This window comes from Ammodytes marinus, assembly GCF_949987685.1.
Source record: "Ammodytes marinus genome assembly, chromosome: 12".
Taxonomy (NCBI): Eukaryota; Metazoa; Chordata; class Actinopteri; order Uranoscopiformes; family Ammodytidae; genus Ammodytes; species Ammodytes marinus.
The window spans coordinates 12,190,403-12,208,319 of NC_137216.1; the positions used below are offsets into that span (position 1 = coordinate 12,190,403).

Genomic DNA, 17,917 nt, shown 5'->3' on the forward strand with positions numbered 1-17,917 from the left:
TTGTCGACCAAACATGATGCGATTGGTTGGCTAATCCAGAGTGGCACTGACACAGATCCAATAGTTTTAAACTTCAACAGACACCCGCCTCCAAGTGAGTGAACGTTTGCCAATTACAGCAGTTCCAGACCTTCTGTACAAATGAAATGAAGTACGATGGTCTGGTTGGACCAGGCTACAGATGACCATTATTCATCTGAAATAGTCATTATTTACAACAACATAAACACATTACCTCATCGTGATCCATACTAACTGCCTTCTCTCGCTTTCTGTGAGGACACGGAATCTTTCAGGTCCGTGAGAGTAGTAAAGTCCCTATCTCACTGGGCTGCGACTGTTTGCGACAAGTTGGAGACTGCATTCGCAAACGAGTCTCTAAACTGTCTCCAAACGTTCGCGGAGGTCTCAATTTCCTCGCATGAGTCGCAGAGCCGCGCAGTCTTGTCGCATGAATTTTGAACATGTTCAAAAAAAGTGTGCGACAAATCAGTCTCAAAATAGTCTCAGAGTCGTCGCAGGTGTGTCGCACGCGTCGCAAACCCTTCTCAATTTAGTCTCCGCGAGTCAGAAAGTGCGAGAAGTGTGAGACAACTTTGCGAGGGTTTGGCGACATATGAAACTAAATTGCGACTGATTTGAGACTGACATTCCGTTCGTGCGACACTCGCCAGACGTTCGTGAGACATAAATGCGACCTTCCGGCAAAGACATTCGCAAACGTGTCGTGAGGAACCAACTCAGTGAGACTGCAAGTGAAAATTGTCGCAAATTGGCACATTTTGTCGCAATTTTGTGTCTCCAACTGGTCGCAAACAGTCGCAGCCCAGTGAGATAGGGGCTTTAGGTGACTGCATCAACTCATTGCAATCAGGTGTGTGTGGCACTGATTGGCATTAGTTGATGCAGTGTCACTAACCACTCTCACGGAGCCGAAAAGAGTCCGTGGCCTCACACTTTCAACACACGGACATGCACTATATTGCGTCCTAATCATTTGACACTCGCACGGCCGGCACGCGCTAAACCAGTTTTACGACAGCTGGTGTCGTAAAAATAATACCGCTTTTGTCCAAAGGGGCCGCCAGCTGACAAAGTTACTCATATGGCTTTAAATCACGTGAGGACCTGCTGAAAAGACACCACATAAAGTATCCTCATTTTGATGGTGTAAAACTAAGATATTATTTTAAACTTAAGTGTATTTATCACCAATAATGCCTTTCAAACAGAGTAGGAGAGTATAAAGTCTAAAGAGGGGCTTGACATCCCACATACAGTAAATGACCTACAGGAAATTCTGGAATAAGGGCAAGACTCTTGTATACTTTGTAGGCTATTTGTATTCATATAAAAATGGGAAAAGGGCAAGACCTTGTATACGTTGTAGGCTATTTGTATTCATATAAAAAAAAACGTGTGTGTGTGTGTGTGTGTGTGTGTGTGTGTAAAAGTGTGTATGCAAGCTTAAACAACATACTATTATATTATATTCTAAAATACAAGCACTCATTCTCCAGAATGGTTACTGATATGTTGAAGGTATATGGGACACTGGGACAAACTACTATAGCCTACTGTTTGGTGTCCTAAGATAGCAACGTGTGATGTTTATATTTGTTTAAGTGTGCATCTTTGCTGAATGATCCACTTGTGAAGTTTCCAGAGTTACAAGTAGCTGTCAGGCAAATGTATCCAAATAGCATTATGTAGGCTACAATTAGGCATAACAAGAAAAAATCATGTACTAGTATCTTCAGAGTCTACTTCTTGAAATAATGTGCACCTTTAATTTACAATAATTATTGATATTGCAGTGGGTTCGTAGTAACTATTGGTTCAGTGGATAAAATGAGATGGAGCTGGATGTTGTCAACATTTGGCGCATGCGCAATGGATATATTTTCTAGCCTGTGAAGCTACCAGCCAGCTAGACAGATGTAAGCTAGCAGATATAAATTAGACAAAGAAACCCTGTGAAGAGACTGGTTGAAAAAAAGAGTTTAAAGTAACGGAGGGAGAAGGGAGCAACTGTGACACAAAGCCATATGCGTTATTCGATGTGTATGGAAGTATGAAATTGAAAGGTACGCCATCACCATATCTTTTTAAACTTTTTTTGTGAGCAGTCAGTGCAGAGATTAGCCGCGGCTAGCTGCTAGTTAGCCGCTGTTGTTTCACCACCAGCAGATTGTAACGAAACGTGAGGGTTTACGTTAGCTCGGTTGGATAGCAATAGCATCCTGTCACAGGGATCAGGGAAGGGCCTTTGTTTAACACCGGGCTGTGCGGGGTCTTAACAGCACATTTCCAATTTAACTTAAAGGTATCCTTTGCTAGGTTGTGTTGCAGCATAGAAATAACGGGACTATTTTAAGTCAGTCTGGCGGCGTGTGGCCAGATTTATTGTTAACATGTTTTGTGTTAAGCTAGCTCATCAGTGTTAGCTGCATGCAGTCTGAGGCTGGATGAAGTTAACATTAATCTGGCTAGTGAGAACATTAATGTTAGCTTGAGTTGAGTTAAATACGTATTGCCCAGATAAATGACTAATTAGCACGGTCTAATTGTTTTAATTCATTTTTAAATGATCACTCCTGGCTAGGATAGCTAAAATGACAAAGGACGGTGAAGTGAAACCTTTGATGGTTTGGAATAAGTGTTTACACTTTAGCTGATGTTACGCTAACATTGAGCTGTTGCTTTCTCATGATTTCGATTTGTTTACAGGCTAACCCAAGTTAAATCTACTCACATGTCGAATAGCATATAAACAACTAAAGCAAGCCGCGAAGCTCATTCAATATACGTTCATTTAACTTTCAACTGATGAAAACGAGTCAGATGTCTGCACGGATAGCATAATTTGTGTTGTATTAAAGGCGAGGTAGGACGACTCCAGCTAATGTATTAGCCAAACAAAGTTGCAGGTGAATCTTAGTGAGTTAGCTCATTTAACATACTGCTGCTCATACGACCCGGTAGATATTTACATTACAGCATAGGCTGTACGAGTAAGCATCAAAAACCCAGTTAACATTTAACATGGCAAGGTATTCAAGGCCTACACTTCCAATGTGAGCTAACAATCTGTTATCTTAACGTCAACTGATGCCCTTCATTTTTAATAACGTAGTTTACTTGATCCTAGTTGTCTGTGGTGTCACTTTATTTAGTTAGTGACACCTTAGTTGATGTGACAGTTCCAGTTCATTTTGAGAACTGTAGCTTTATTTCGATATTATTGGGTGACATTGGTGGCTAACTTAAATGACTTTTTGGTTAGGTTGATAAGGTCCATTGCTCATGCCTAATTTGTTCTGTTTGTTCCTCTTTCTAGAGTGGAATATGAAGATGGGGCCATGAAGGATCCTGTGATTACTTAGAAGAACTGCATAGTTGGACATTTCAACCATTCAAGAGGTACAGAGAAGGTTTTCATGTGCTTGCTGATGCTGTATGATTCTGCATGATTCAGATCTTAGTGGTTATAGCTAAAGGAAGTTCATTTGGCATAGTTTACTGTGCACAATGGTAGTTGTCACTTAACAGGCTCTTTATACTCAACGTAAGGTCTGTTTGTTTGGTATTCCTCTGTTCCGTCAGTAATACTTCATGTGATTTAAAGCAAATATACACGTAATGGCCCTTTCTCTCGATTTGAAATATTTAAGCCTCAAACAGAAACTTGGAAATAGAGAAATGAAAGAGAATTCATTGTTTTAAAAAAAGAATAAGCTGGAAACGCGTGGTCCAATGAATTCATACACTGTGTTTTAAATATACATCATTTTATATATGTGTGTGTGTGTGTGTGTGTGTGTGTGTACACAGTTCAGTTTTACTCAGAGAAACAGTAATTATATGATGTGAATTGAAAATTACAAAGTGTGACTCTCATAGAAAGTGAACTTCAGGGAAGAGAAACAATGGCGACAGTGTCATCCTTTCTCTGCCCTCTTGCCATGGCGCCACTTTCTTTTTCTTTTTGTGTGTGTGTCTTGCAAGTGATATGTGTCAGAAGTCAAGTTACATTTGTCTTAACATTTGTGGATTTTTGCTTCTATCCTTGTTTGACAGAAGTCAAAATATGTATTCAACCTTCTGGACCGTGCTTCTACTTTCTTAAGAATATTGTTAATATCTTTCTCTGTGATGGCTTCATTCAGAGTAATGGCCAAGGTTGGTAACACTTTATAATAACTATCCGTTGTAACTCGTTAATAGATCATTAGTAAACTCTTAATTAATGATTATTAATGATTTGTTAAGTGTTTGTTAGCAGTTTGTTAAGGATTTATAACAATGGTAGATAGTTAATAGCTTAATAATTGAATCAGTTTATCTGGGAGGTAATCCGAGATTAACTGATCACGTCACGTTCAAGTCCATGGCATGCACAGTGTGTATTGAGTTTATTTAAAAATATTTGAAAATGGGGCTGCCCTCAGTTGCCCACGCACTGTGTATAGTCTATAGCCTATTTCAGCCTCGTCCCAGATGAACTGATTCAATTATTAAGCTATTAACTATCTACCATTGTTATAAATCCTTAACAAACTGCTAACAAACACTTAACAAATCATTAATAATCATTAATTAAGAGTTTACTAATGATCTATTAACAAGTTACAACGGATAGTTATTATAAAGTGTTACCCAAAGGTTTAGAGGTTTTGTATATGTACTTCACTTTGTGAGAAAGGTGAAATGAAATGCGCAGACACTCAAAGGGGATGTTTCCCCACAGTGTCAGATGAGCAGGGAATGTAAAACGGGTTTCTACTTTCTACTAAAGAAAAGTATTTTCTATGGTATACTTAGCTGCTTCAGTGACATGAGATTGGTGTGTTCCACATGAAAAACAGCTGTTGTGACATTTGCTTGAATCACCATTATTTGGAAAAACCCTATTACTGGCCATAGGGTGCTTTTCAAATGGCCACTCTGCCTGTACTGGAACTACTGAACAGTGCTGTTTAGTAACTACCAAATTCGCCTCACCAGTCAGTCAACAATGTGACATGAGAAGAAGTTGTTTTTCGACAGTGTTTTTCCGCTTAAACTGTATAGATGCCATGGCAGTCCATTTATACGAAAGAAATACCCAATTGATTTGCAGCATCTGTCTGTGACATCTTTAGTCTTAGGTGTTTGGAAAGTGATTGGACAATTACGGATAGGTTTACAGTCTATCTTAACAATTGTCAGGTTCCCATACAGGTTTTACTTGCTGTATTCATTCCTCCTTTTCATACTTGCCATGAGGAGACATCTTCCTAATGTAATTTAGGGGGTACAAAATCTACAGTCCTAGCTAGTTAAAAAAATAAATTCCTGAAGCTTAATTTGAGACTTTAACAGTGTGGATATATTCATGTGACTTGAGTAGTGGTGTGCCTAGTACAAAATTGCCTCCTTTTAGTTTCAAAGAGAAATCTTTTCAAACTAAAAAGGCTGTATCTTTAAAAGAAACAAGTAGATTTTTCTTTTTTACCTCAGACTATTGAACACTGATGTTGACTTGTCCCCCATCACTTACATTCTAAGTGCGTAAGTATGGGAACAGTATAAACAGCAAGAATGATAACCACTAGCAATACCTGTATGGGCAGCTGACAAATTCTAAAATATGTGACTTACACTATACTTAAATATTTAGTCGTCAAGGACATTCCAGTTGGCTGCAGCTAATTGTTGTTGTTTTCTTGTCGAGGTCGGACTCCACAAACACACCCTGGTATGCAAAAAGCCAACACTTTAATTTGATTGTTTTTTTTTGGCAATGTACATTTTCAATAGGTCAGGTTGAGAATACATTTGATTGAGCTTTGAGGATAGACATTCATATGGCCATGTATGCAGGGGCCGTCAAAGATGGAGTCAGAGATTCTTGAGAACGATTGTTTTAAAATAACTTTGTCAAAATCGTTGAATCCTTGCAATACGCTACCTGTCCGTACTGTGTGTGCGCTGAAACATTTTTTGGTGTTAGCCTCTGTAAACGGTTATTTAAACAAAGTGTATGTAAACAAAGGGGGCCCACTGTAGCTAGCAACATGCCTGTTTACAGAGGCTGTGTATTAACACAGCCTCTGTTAACAGGCATCTTTTTTTCAGCACACAGTGCAGACGGTAGTGGATCGTGAGAAGATCACTGATATTGACAAAGTGATTTTGACAACAAGCATTCTCCAGAATTGCTGACTCCACCTTTTTAAATCACAGACACAGTTCGTAACATAATTATTGCCCACAAATGATCCTTTATAACATGGATACAGTCGCTACAAATCACTGTCCATATTTAAACTTATTCAATTTGGTGTCGGGTGGGGTTGAATTACACAACCTCAGGATACACAGGGACAATGCAGGATACTTTTGTTGCATCACAACTAGAAGCAGTTACATTACAATCTATGTGAAGGATTTTACCATCTTGATCTTTATTTGATCAAACATAGTCCTCCAGGCAGTTCAAACAGGTGATTTGATTTTTTTTCTTTTTCGTATGTGTAATGTATGGTGCTAATTTGTGCAGAAATAACATTTATTCTTGTTTTCTTTGAATGATTAGCGCCTTAAGGACTAAAAGTGAGTGGAACCTCGAAGCCGGCGATGTCACGGGTTCCCACCCCTCCTCCTCCTGGGGAGATGTCAAGTGGACCTGTGGCAGAGAGCTGGTGTTACACACAGGTATTGACAAAGCTCAATTCATTGCATTATCATCTAAGCAAAATGGTGATACAGTTGATTTTCGCCCTGCTTGAAAATCCTCAATAATAACTCTCAAACACTGATATGAGTGGGCCAGCATGAACAACACCAGGACCCTGAAACTCAAGCGGAAATGGAATCAATTGTATTATTTAAAAAAAAAAATTCTGTGATGTGTCCAAATGTCTTCTTTCAAAAAGCATTTGGGTGGACAGCCCTAAAATAAGACCTAAGTCAGTTTTACTATAATTTATTTAAAAAAAAAATGTAAGTCACGTTGTCACTTATAATATTAGCTACTTTACTGAATTTTTCAAATGTAATAAAAAACCAAACAAGGTTTCTTTTGTCTGATGTTTCTGCTTGTTTCGTCTGCTTCCAAGGTCAAAGTTGTGAAGTTTTCCTACATGTGGACCATCAACAACTTTAGTTTTTGCAGAGAAGAAATGGGGGAGGTGTTGAAGAGCTCCACCTTCTCCTCTGGCCCTAATGACAAGATGAAATGGTAAGTACTCGAGCGAAATCTCTCACTGCAAGTCATTTATTTGCAGGGTTTCCATAGGATTTGAAAAAAAAACATTTAGAGTCAATGAATAATGGCAGGTCTAAAGAGCTTGGGGAAAATTGCATTCCTTCTTACTAATATGCATTTGCTCTTTGATTTATCTAATCATCCAATTTTATCACATCCAGTTCCATGTCCTTGAATTTACCCACACACACACACACACACACACACACACACACAAGCCTGTATGTTTTATGTAGTTTTAGTCTGCATTATTGTGATTATTGTGATTGGGGGCGGGACCCGATAAGCCTTTGGCTTCTCCTGCTTCCCTTTGGACGATAACACAAAGTAATATGTATGAATATGCAATGAGAAAATTATGTATTGTGTGTAATTGTCCGGAAGAATAATAATAAATAAATAAATTATTACCCACTGTCTTTCAAAGCAAGAGAATATCAGCACTGAAAGCTCGTCATAGGCTTTTTTTTTTTTTACAAAAATAATAAAGAGTTACAACTGTCTTCTCTCTAGTTTGTAACCTTTTGAAACTCTTGTTTACTTGCCAGGTGTCTGCGAGTCAATCCAAAGGGACTTGATGATGAAAGCAAAGATTATCTGTCATTGTATCTACTTCTTGTTAGTTGTCCAAAAAGTGAAGTCAGAGCAAAGTTCAAGTTTTCCCTCTTGAACGCTAAAAGAGAGGAGACTAAAGCAATGGGTGAGTACAAGCAGCCGAAATGTCCTATCCAGTTATACTGTGTGTCTGTGTCTGCTGCTGTTCTTCTGCAAACCTCCAGTGTTAACTTGCGAAACATAAATGCAACATTAAGACTTAACATTCTTTCCTTCTTTTTGTTTTCATGTCACAGAAAGCCAAAGAGCATATAGATTTGTCCAAGGCAAGGATTGGGGCTTCAAAAAATTTATACGGAGAGATTTCCTCCTCGATGAAGCCAATGGACTCTTACCAGATGACAAGCTCACTCTGTTCTGTGAGGTAAATGTTCATCTTTTTCCCTTGTATTCACTGACATTGATAAGCGTTTGAAAAAGTAGTACTTTTTTTAAACGCTTACACGGAGCCACATTTACCTCACTTGCAGTCACCATGCTTGTGAGATGGTGCATGCAACTCTGTACACATATAGTGATGTGAATGGGAGACCGTGTTCTTCCATGGGCTTTCTCACATTCCTCTTCTCTGCCCTTCTACTCATCTGTCTTCAGTTCACTGCACTTTCTCAATTCCAACTCTGTTTGGTCTAGGGAACAAAACATATCGTCCTGAACACATGCTTTGTCCATGTTTTTCCTAGAAATGACTTGATTTAGGATGTAAACTATTTAAAAGCTGGAGACTCTATGATATAGGTTTGGTAATGAGTACTTGTATATGCATTGTAGGGGGCTGTGTTATTGCTTTGTTTACACTTCTCTTTGATGACCTGATGTGTAAAAATTGAAATTCAGTTTCACTGCAATTAGCCTTTTGTTTGTGTCTGTTAATTAGAAAAGAAAACAGGTCTATCTTCTGTAGTCAATTTTCTGTCATTGCATACCATGCTACTGAGCTGCTGAATTTATGTTTTTGACATGCAAATGCTTGAATTGTTGTATTGAATCATCGATGAAGGCAGCAAAATCACATCCCTGTTGGACTAAAGCATTTATACCATTATATTATACATAATATAATCGTATGGTAATCAAGGCTGGGGTCTCCTAATTCTTGCCATGGCTAGTTTACACCAGATTGTAAGATGCAGTGCAATGTCAAACTAGTGCTGCAAACATACTGTTGGCATTTGCTTTGGATGAGATTGTGCTTGTGTTCAAAAATAATTGAATTCATTGTGTCAAGAAGAATGAATGTCTCCTGAAGTAATATTTCAAGGGACAAGTTAAACGGAGTGTCAATGAATTTGGACGTAAATGCAATTAGCCAGATACTGCCAGGACCAGTCGATGATGTGCCAGACAACAGTTCCAAATTATTCAGTAATTCCAGGGAAATTGCCACTTTGATAAACAAATTACATTCAAATTTAAGACAAAATGCCTTTCCTCATCAATTAAGTGTTTCAGCAAAGTTAATACATTTTGGTTTCAAGCGGTTGTGTTTTTGGAAGAGCAGAATCCCGCCCATTGTAGGTTCCTTAGCCCTGAAAGTACTCTTTAAAAAGGAGCAAATTAAACTTACATTTGACTTTTCTTTAATGCAGTGAGGCATGTTCGCTGCTGGGTTTTGTTTGACTGTTTTAGCCTTGATCAAACTTTTTCAACGTGCCTTTTCTCTGTGATGTTTCTCAGGTAAGCGTTGTCCAGGACTCGGTTAACATTTCGGGCCAGTCCAACATGAACATGCTGAAGGTGCCAGAGTGTCAGCTGTCGGATGATCTGGGGAACCTCTGGGAGTGCTCACGCTTCACAGACTGCAGCCTCTACGTGGGAGGGCAGGAGTTCAAAGCCCACAAATCCATCCTCGCAGGTAAGACTTTAGTGAGCAGGCACCACCAGGAGAGAAGCCCCCGAAATGGCCCTAGCCAGACATGTCTATGCCTCTTCTTAATAGCCTCTCGTGGAGAGCCACAAGCACCTTCCAAAAGGCTACGAAGGGGCTGGTATGCCGGGGCTTGATTTGTAGCGGCCTATTTCTGCTGTGAGTGCTAATCCACACCACTAGCACTGCTTGGCCCTGCTTGACCCAGGTGACTGTGGGATCCAGGAGATTGAGCGGCTGGCTCTCCTCTCCAGCTCCTCTCCATTAGACATGGTGGCAGCAGCTGCACTGGTCACCAGAAAATGCTGACAAAGTGGCAGCTACATGGATTTACCAAGAGTTTAAAGATGTCATAGTTCAATACTGATGTTTTTTGCTCGTGTGTATACACACACACACACACACACACACTTAAATACAACTGTGCTATGTTGTTAGGTGTTGAGGAATACTATTTGGTTCCTAACATGCTTAACATGATCTTGACTGGTGATAATATTTCTATATGTATTTATTTTCAACAGCGAGGTCTCCAGTCTTTAATGCAATGTTTGAACATGAAATGGAGGAGAGTAAAAAGGTAAGAATGATGGTTACATCTGTTTCTTGGCATGGGTCATGTTATTTATTCTTTAAATGTCACATTTTGTGACACTTACACTTTTCATGGTTTTTCAACATTATTATGGGTCGTCTGTGTTTAGAATCTCCCAAAGTATTAGGAAAAAATCAACCCTTTTTTTTCAACCTCTACATTTCTTAAAAAAATCTGGGTTCATGAACCCCTACCAGATTTCTATCCCCTTTTTTAATGATTCATTTATGGCAACCATGGCTCAGTGCTACACCTCCTACGTGCAGTAATTCTTGCTAAAAAAATGCTTTGTCATGCTTCAAATTAAAGGTGCTACAAGGAACTTTTAAATTTCTCTCAAACGGTCTCATTTTTCCTCTGATTATCGTAAATGACACATAACAGCAAACAACAATGCATATGCTCAACCAGGAACTATAGCTGGCGTAGTAAAAACACTACCGCTTTTGTCCAAAGGGGGTGCAATAATTAACAAACTGAAAGTGGCTCGGAGCACTTTTTCTTTTTTCTCCCTTTTTCTTTTTTTTTTAACTCATTGAAACTCATTGGTATTGTGAGTTTTCAGTTGCCAAGGTTAAATGAGCCATGCAGAAACGTCTGACTTTCTCTTGCAGAACCGTGTTGACATCAGTGACGTAGATCCTGATGTCTTTAAGGAAATGATGGGCTTCATCTATACGGGAAAGGCCCCCAACCTGGAGAAGATGGCAGACAATTTGCTGGCAGCTGCAGATAAAGTGAGTACCTATGTGAATGAATGAGTCTTACTCTTTTTTAAATTCTTAGTTTTAGTCTTAGTTTTCCCTTTATTTCTGTATTTTCTATGCAGTATTTTAATTTGTTCATTTGTGTACAAAAAATTTAAGATTTTTTTTATTTTATTTTTGTGACAAACACATTTATTTATGTATTCTTCTTTCAATCTTTATGATAACGTGTGGTCACTTAAACAGTATAGTAATTAGATGTGATACAGTCATGTTACCTCACTGCTTCTCCAATGGCCTGGACTGGAATGTTTGGATCCTCGACCGAGTGGAGAGGCCAACATTGAATGGAAGTCAATGAGTCTAAAAGGCTAATGTGGTCTGTGGTGTAATTACACAGCTGTTGGCCTGCATATTATGTGACATCATTTCAGTATTGATAAACTATAAAAAAAAAAATCCATTTCACCCCCCCATGTCCTCGTCAATGATAAGAACGTGTTTCTAGCAGGTGTAAAAATAAATAAAGATTTCATCACAATACGTTCGCTCCTCATCAAATACTGCTGTATGTTTGGGGAGCTTGAAATTCAAAATATTTTTATCTATTTTGGACGAAGTTAGTGATGTGGATTTTGTGGCATTTGTGAATAATGAAAATTCTGTGTCTTATTATGCAAGCATCTCGTAGTTACTAAAATATAAATCAATTATTTGCAGTACAAGAACATAATTAAATCTTATGAGAACTTAGATGATATAATGCAACAATATCACATCTGGCCAAAATGGAGAAGTCGCTAGGTTAGATTTTGCTCTTGGCGTTATGTTTCCAGTGGATGTGCAGATTTGTGCCCCATTCTGCAGCTCACGAGAGGTTTCATTTATAATAATTTCATTATGAAATGTAAAGTAATATTCCTTGGGCTGTGATATGAAGTATCCTGTTATCCCTTCCCGTCTTAATAGAGAACGCAAACTGTATCATGCATTTAATGCTGATCAAGACTTTGATGGAGAAGTTTGAACTGAAGAGTGAACCAAAATATTAAAGACCAACCTTACTTCCCCCTCTAAAAATGATCTCAATCATTATGATGAGATTTAGCACGTACTTAAAGGTGGAGTCAGCCATTCTGGAGGATGCTTTTTGTCCAAAACATTTTTGTACGGCCAGGAAGTGGATTGTGAGTAGATATTCACTGATTTTAACAAAGTGATTTTGACATCCAGCGTTCTCCAGAATAGCAGACTCCAGCTTCTTAATGTGTTGGAATTGGTTAATTGGTGTTTTTTAACATTGCAATACACAATGTATACGCCTGCTGTTTGAACATTTTGAGTTCTTATCATAATTTTTTTTTAATGAACTCAATCTATGAGTTCATTAAAAAAAAAAAAAAGTGTAGTTTAGAATATTTTGCGCCCTCAAACCAAGAGCATCCACTTTGCATAACCACTTGTTTTGGTGTCCCCCTGCTCCCCAGTACGCTCTGGAGCGTTTAAAGGTCATGTGTGAAGAGGCCCTGTGCAACAGCCTTTCAGTGGAGAATGTGGCCGACACCCTCATCTTAGCAGACTTGCACAGTGCCGAGCAGCTCAAAGCACAAGCCATAGATTTTATCAACAGGCAAGTATCGCAAAAAAAAGAGAGGAAAAAAAAAACCCTCCAGTGATAAATTCCTGCTGCCATTTCTGTTTACCAGCCCTGAATGCTTACCTTTTTATCTCCTTGCCATAGGTGCAGTGTCCTGAGACAGCTGGGCTGTAAAGATGGAAAGAACTGGAATAGCAAGTATGTAATTAGCTGATATATGTGACACAAGATTAATAACACTCTCTTATCTCTCCCCCCAACCAGATGCATTAGAATTCATTGTTTTAGCCCAGGCAGACAGGAGTGCTATTTGCCTTTTCAGTTTGAAGCTCCATATCTTTGTATCCAAGTTATTAATAGACATTTCGGGATAAACCCTGGAAATGGAATATTTGTAGATTTATTTATTTTTGAAGAGGGGAAGGTGGTGGCTATGCGAAGTTTTTCTTTCGGATGATTTAGTGTGTTGTCATGGGGCACCTTGAGATGTTCAACTTCCTTCTCCTATGTATTTAATGTGTGAAGATGTTTTAAGCACTAATGGCCCTTTTTCAAGTTTACCGTGCGACTCACAAGTCAAGTCGCCCTTTTTTTTTTTTTGCTTTGTCATTACGATCTCATTTATGTTCATTGATTTTTAATGTGCGCATTCTCATGTCTTGTGAGTGTTAACGTCATTGTGCCTGTGCTTACAGCCATGCTACGGATATAATGGAGACCGCAGGCTGGAAGTCAATGATCCAATCCCATCCTCACTTGGTAGCCGAGGCCTTTCGTGCCCTGGCTTCAGCACAGTGCCCACCCTTTGGTCTTCCCAGAAAGCGTCTAAAACAGTCCTGACTGGCTGACTGTGCCCCAGGACTTTACTGGAGGTGTGAAGCATGGGATTACAAAGGAAGGACTAGCGAGGGCACCACTCTTATTTCCACCAAAACTGAACACACTTGAATAAAGAGAGAGTGGAGCCTTCTGGCCAGGGCTGTGGGGAGGCCGGCACGTTGGACGACTGACATCAGCGGATTGGGAAGAAAAATTGGTAAAATTGGTGTTGCTTGCTTGCTTTGCTGCCCCCACTGAATCCTGTTCAGTCCGGGTAGCAAGTCAAGCTGTCTGCTACTGTTTTTTTTTCCTGTAATTTAAAAAATGGCCTTAATATATCTGCCATTGCTCTGGAGAGCTGCTCTAGAGTACTTTGTCTATTTTACTCTGTGCCTGCCTTGTCACAAAGACCAGGCCTCCTCCAGGTTGCACTAGTTCCCATGAATAGTCATTTTGATATGGAGTTCTATAGGAACGTAACAAAGGTTTAACTAAATGGGAAATATTATATATTTGTAATGTTTAGCCCGTTTTGTGACTAGACATTAAAAAGCATGAACACTTTCAGTGCAAGGTCAGTTCTTTACACTTTTTAAAAGATGTGTATGCCCCATATTGATGGCACCATTTCTATGTAAATGACAGTTGAACCATCTTCAAAAGACCAGTGTACAAGAAAGTCTGTTCTATTGCATATTTGTGGGGAAAAAATGTAATCTGCCATTATGAAGACCCAGCGTCAATCCTTATAATACATGTAAGACGAAAAAGTGTCTATACTTTGGCCCTAATATATTAAAACATTGGAAGTGTATGGAAGTATTTACCCAGTCTCCCATTTGAATGACATATTCCAGATCCATACGTCTGTGAACTGTAATAGATTCAATTTTGAGAATTTCTGTCCTTTAGTATTGCCAACCTGCAAATATCATATATTCTCAATATATTGTGGTCAACTAAAAGTGGAGAGACTAATGCATGGTCATGTTATTGTCAAAAGAAAGTGTCCAAGTACCAATTTTGTTTTTAACAATTTACTTTCTGCAATTATCTGACATATTTGTGCAGAATTAAATGAATTGAGTATGTGCAAAAATTTCCTCTAACATGCTTGGATTTTTGTAGGATGCTGAGCATCACTTCTACTGGCAATGTTATTCTGTGTTTGAATGGGGGGTTGTCATGTTTATTCAGTCCGTCTTGTATGTAGTGTGGTGTGACTGACACTTCAGGAGGAGTTTTGTAAATTAAAAGAGTAGCATCATTTTTACATGATCTTACTTCTCATTCAGCGTCATGTTGAGATGTTGAAACCTCTTTTGTTTGGAAGCAAAAAAGATGAAGTTGTTGTCTGCACAAGAATGCCTGCATTAACCCATTAAACCTTTTTCCAGCAGTCTGAAGTGGCCCACATTTATTATGTGATTTATTACCATCTCCACACTTTCCTTTTTAATGGGCATGTTAATGGATGTAGACGTCAGGTTTCAGGTGATTTCTTTTTTTCTTTCTTTGCGCTGGTTTTCAGTTAAGATGTAAGATTAGGAAACAAACGCCGTGATGATCAAAAGAAACTGTGCTTAAACTCTTATTGGCATGGTAACATGTTTTAACGTTGGCCGCTTTTGCAGAACATGAAAGACTTTTGCTTTTCCCCGCTTGTTTTATGTGTGAATGCTCGGCACAGGCTCTAATTAAAGTGGATGCGACTTGAGGCCGCTGGAACAGAGACGTCTTCATCGGTGGCTTGCTGATCCTAGTCCGCCCCTCTCGATACAGATCCTAGGAGGAGAACCTGATAGCATCTATGCTTTCGGACGCCTCTCCAACCTTTTTATCTTCCTCTATTGCCTTCCTCCACTAACTGTGATGCTTCAGAGAGAGAGAAAATGCCTGCGGTGGTATCGTGACACCTCAAAATGGGTTCTGTCATTTGGATCGCAGGGGATGAGATTGTTAAAGAAGCTGTGGACACTGACACTGGGTGAGAACTTTACACGCTTGGAAATATAGACTCGGTTGAAAGTGGAGTCGGCTATTCTAGAGTCAGTCACTTTTTATCCATCAGAGAAGATCTCATCACGAGACGCTAGCTAGCTGTGCGCTGAAAATAAATTCAGACTTAATACTCAGCCTAGGCTCTGTATATGTACATGTTGCTAGCGACAGTGGGCCCCATTTGTTTACTCTTTGTTTATATACCAGTTTGGTGGAGCCTAAGCTGTGTATTAACACCATATTTTATTTCAGTGCGTACAAACAGTATGGACAGATCGTGAGGATATAGCCTACTCACTGATTTAGACAACAACCATTCTCCAGAATCACTGACCCCACCTTTTTTAAATTAGTAAATCTTTAGGTGAAAATCCCAGTGTAGTGTCTTGTGATTCCATAAAGTGCAGTGTAATTTCCACCATAAACAACTGTCAGATTGAGATAAAAGAAAAACAGTTTTTTCTGGAGGTAGGCTACTGTATTTTGTGACCAAGTCTTAAGATTTAATTTTCTCAATTTCCTTTTGTTTTACAGAATGCATTTAGAAAGATATCAGAGGAGGGGCAGGAAGACCCAAACACTCAAATCGGACATGTATTGTTGCTGTGTTACACTCTTTTATCTGTTAAAGTGGGAAGAGGATGATTTTTATATTTTTGCCTTTCCAATTAAATATCCAAATCCCTGCAGCACTTAATATCTCTCTTGATAGGGTGCAGGTTTAAACACTACTGGTAGTACTATACTTGAAATCCATGCAAATATTCTTCTTGAATACAGAATAGACACAGGCCTCCACCAAATTATTCGTGTTAATTGTCCGATGAGTGTATAGCATGGGCAATTAGCCAACCAATTGAAAGTCATTTATTATTTGAGAGTCTAATTATAAGTGAAATTACCACTGAAAACCATGGCAAGTGGAGTGCATGTTAACATTGCTCTTAGTTTTTTTGGAAGAGGGTTTGGGATGTGTACTGCAGGAAAGCCTGGTTTGACTTGATGCCTAAGGAGTGGGTGCCTCACCCTGATCAGATAAGAGTAATGGAAGCGAATGAAAAGACCCCTGTCCCTGATGGCCACCGCAAAATGGATGTGCTCCCTGAGGTGTACCTCTGGTATCATCCACGCCTGTGGACACAGATTTATTGGCCATTAAAAAGCTGCACTGAAATGTACCTCTTAAAATGGTGTGTTTATCCTGCTGAGAAGTCCTTGTAGGAATGAAACGAGACAACTGTGAACACCGACAGACTGGAGCAGACTCGCTGTGACAATATGCCGTGTGAGTTCAAGTTCATAAGGTTTAATGCCATTAAAAACCTAAATTGAGCTTTACATTTTAAGAAAATGAACCCCCTATGAAATCATGTATTCCAAAAGAGAAATGTTTTTACTTACACTATACACAAAGCAGTGATCTTATTTCCTAAGTTACAGGGGAAGCTCTTAAAACAATGTTAAGCAAGCAGGAAATCAAACTGGGTACAATCAGCGAGGGTTACAAAAAATGGAAATCAAACCATTCTATAACTGACATCTATCTACATGAAATCGCTTAACAAACACCAAAAATAAGGGAACAGTTGTTTACATATTGATATATTTCTCTGGAAAATTTTTGAATAAATTGACATCGTTTACTCTGAAGCCATAGATTTCGAGTTACACTTTAATACACAGCATTTTGCACAAAGGGGTAGAACTAAAACATCAACATAGAATCAACTGGGATTTAGTCATTTCCTTATCGCACACCTCTCCCGATGTGCACAATGTGACAGAATCATTTACAGCTGATGGGGAAAACACGTGAGGAGGAAAAACAGCAAATAAATTGCCATGTGATTAGTCAGTGGCACATGCCCTAGCCTAAAACGACTCAACACAACTGTAATGACATTTAACTTATTAGGGGTTTTCAACATAATCTTTTCAAACTTGTTTCAGTGATGGCTAAGTCGAAGCCCATTGCACCATTATTTCACTGCAAGATTGGTTGTTATCCACTTTCACACAAAAGTCAGTCAACTTAAGCCTGCTGTACAACTGGGAAATGTCTGACATTTTCAAATTTTAGTCCCACTTCTCATTATTTTATTCTTTTTTTTTCTCTCCTTTCTTTATTTTTTTTCGCTTTTGGTTTCTTCACTCTTGGTCTTAGGTAAATGAAATTTCCCAGGCTAATTGAAGCCTATTAAAGACAGGTAATGTCAGGGCTGGTGGCAAGACCGTGACAAAGTGCTGATAATTGTGTGCCAGACTCACTAAATCCACCTGTCCTGCAATTATCGCTTCCCCCCCCTCCCTCCACCACCGTCTCCCCTCTCCTCTCCTGACACATTAATCCACTGCGGCGCGCTCTCGGGCAGCCTGATGCCTCAAAGTGCATCCTGCAAACACAGATGTTGGTTTTCAGACTAGTTTAGCATCCACATGCCTTCTAATGACTGCAGCAGAAAAT

General features: G+C 39.1%; 1 protein-coding gene across 1 annotated transcript; it reads left to right on the forward strand.

The window, feature by feature from the left end:
* Positions 1–1,946: 1,946 nt before the first annotated feature.
* spopla (speckle type BTB/POZ protein like a) lies at positions 1,947–14,844 on the forward strand. The gene is made up of 12 exons (XM_080037573.1): positions 1,947–2,087; positions 3,341–3,423; positions 6,581–6,699; positions 7,104–7,225; positions 7,801–7,952; positions 8,104–8,231; positions 9,545–9,722; positions 10,259–10,314; positions 10,944–11,066; positions 12,524–12,666; positions 12,778–12,831; positions 13,329–14,844. Exons 3-12 carry the CDS (start codon positions 6,622–6,624, stop codon positions 13,471–13,473), a joined length of 1,179 nt encoding a protein of 392 aa, XP_079893699.1. The 5' UTR covers positions 1,947–2,087; positions 3,341–3,423; positions 6,581–6,621; the 3' UTR covers positions 13,474–14,844.
* Positions 14,845–17,917: the final 3,073 nt, after the last annotated feature.

Excerpts from the sequence above, each read along its gene's own strand:
- spopla (XM_080037573.1), top strand. The coding sequence starts at position 6,622 with ATGTCACGGGTTCCCACCCCTCCTCCTCCTGGGGAGATGTCAAGTGGA. Across the intron at positions 6,700-7,103 it reads AGAGCTGGTGTTACACACAG|GTCAAAGTTGTGAAGTTTTC; the intron begins GTATTGACAAAG and ends TCTGCTTCCAAG. Across the intron at positions 12,667-12,777 it reads GCCATAGATTTTATCAACAG|GTGCAGTGTCCTGAGACAGC; the intron begins GCAAGTATCGCA and ends TCCTTGCCATAG.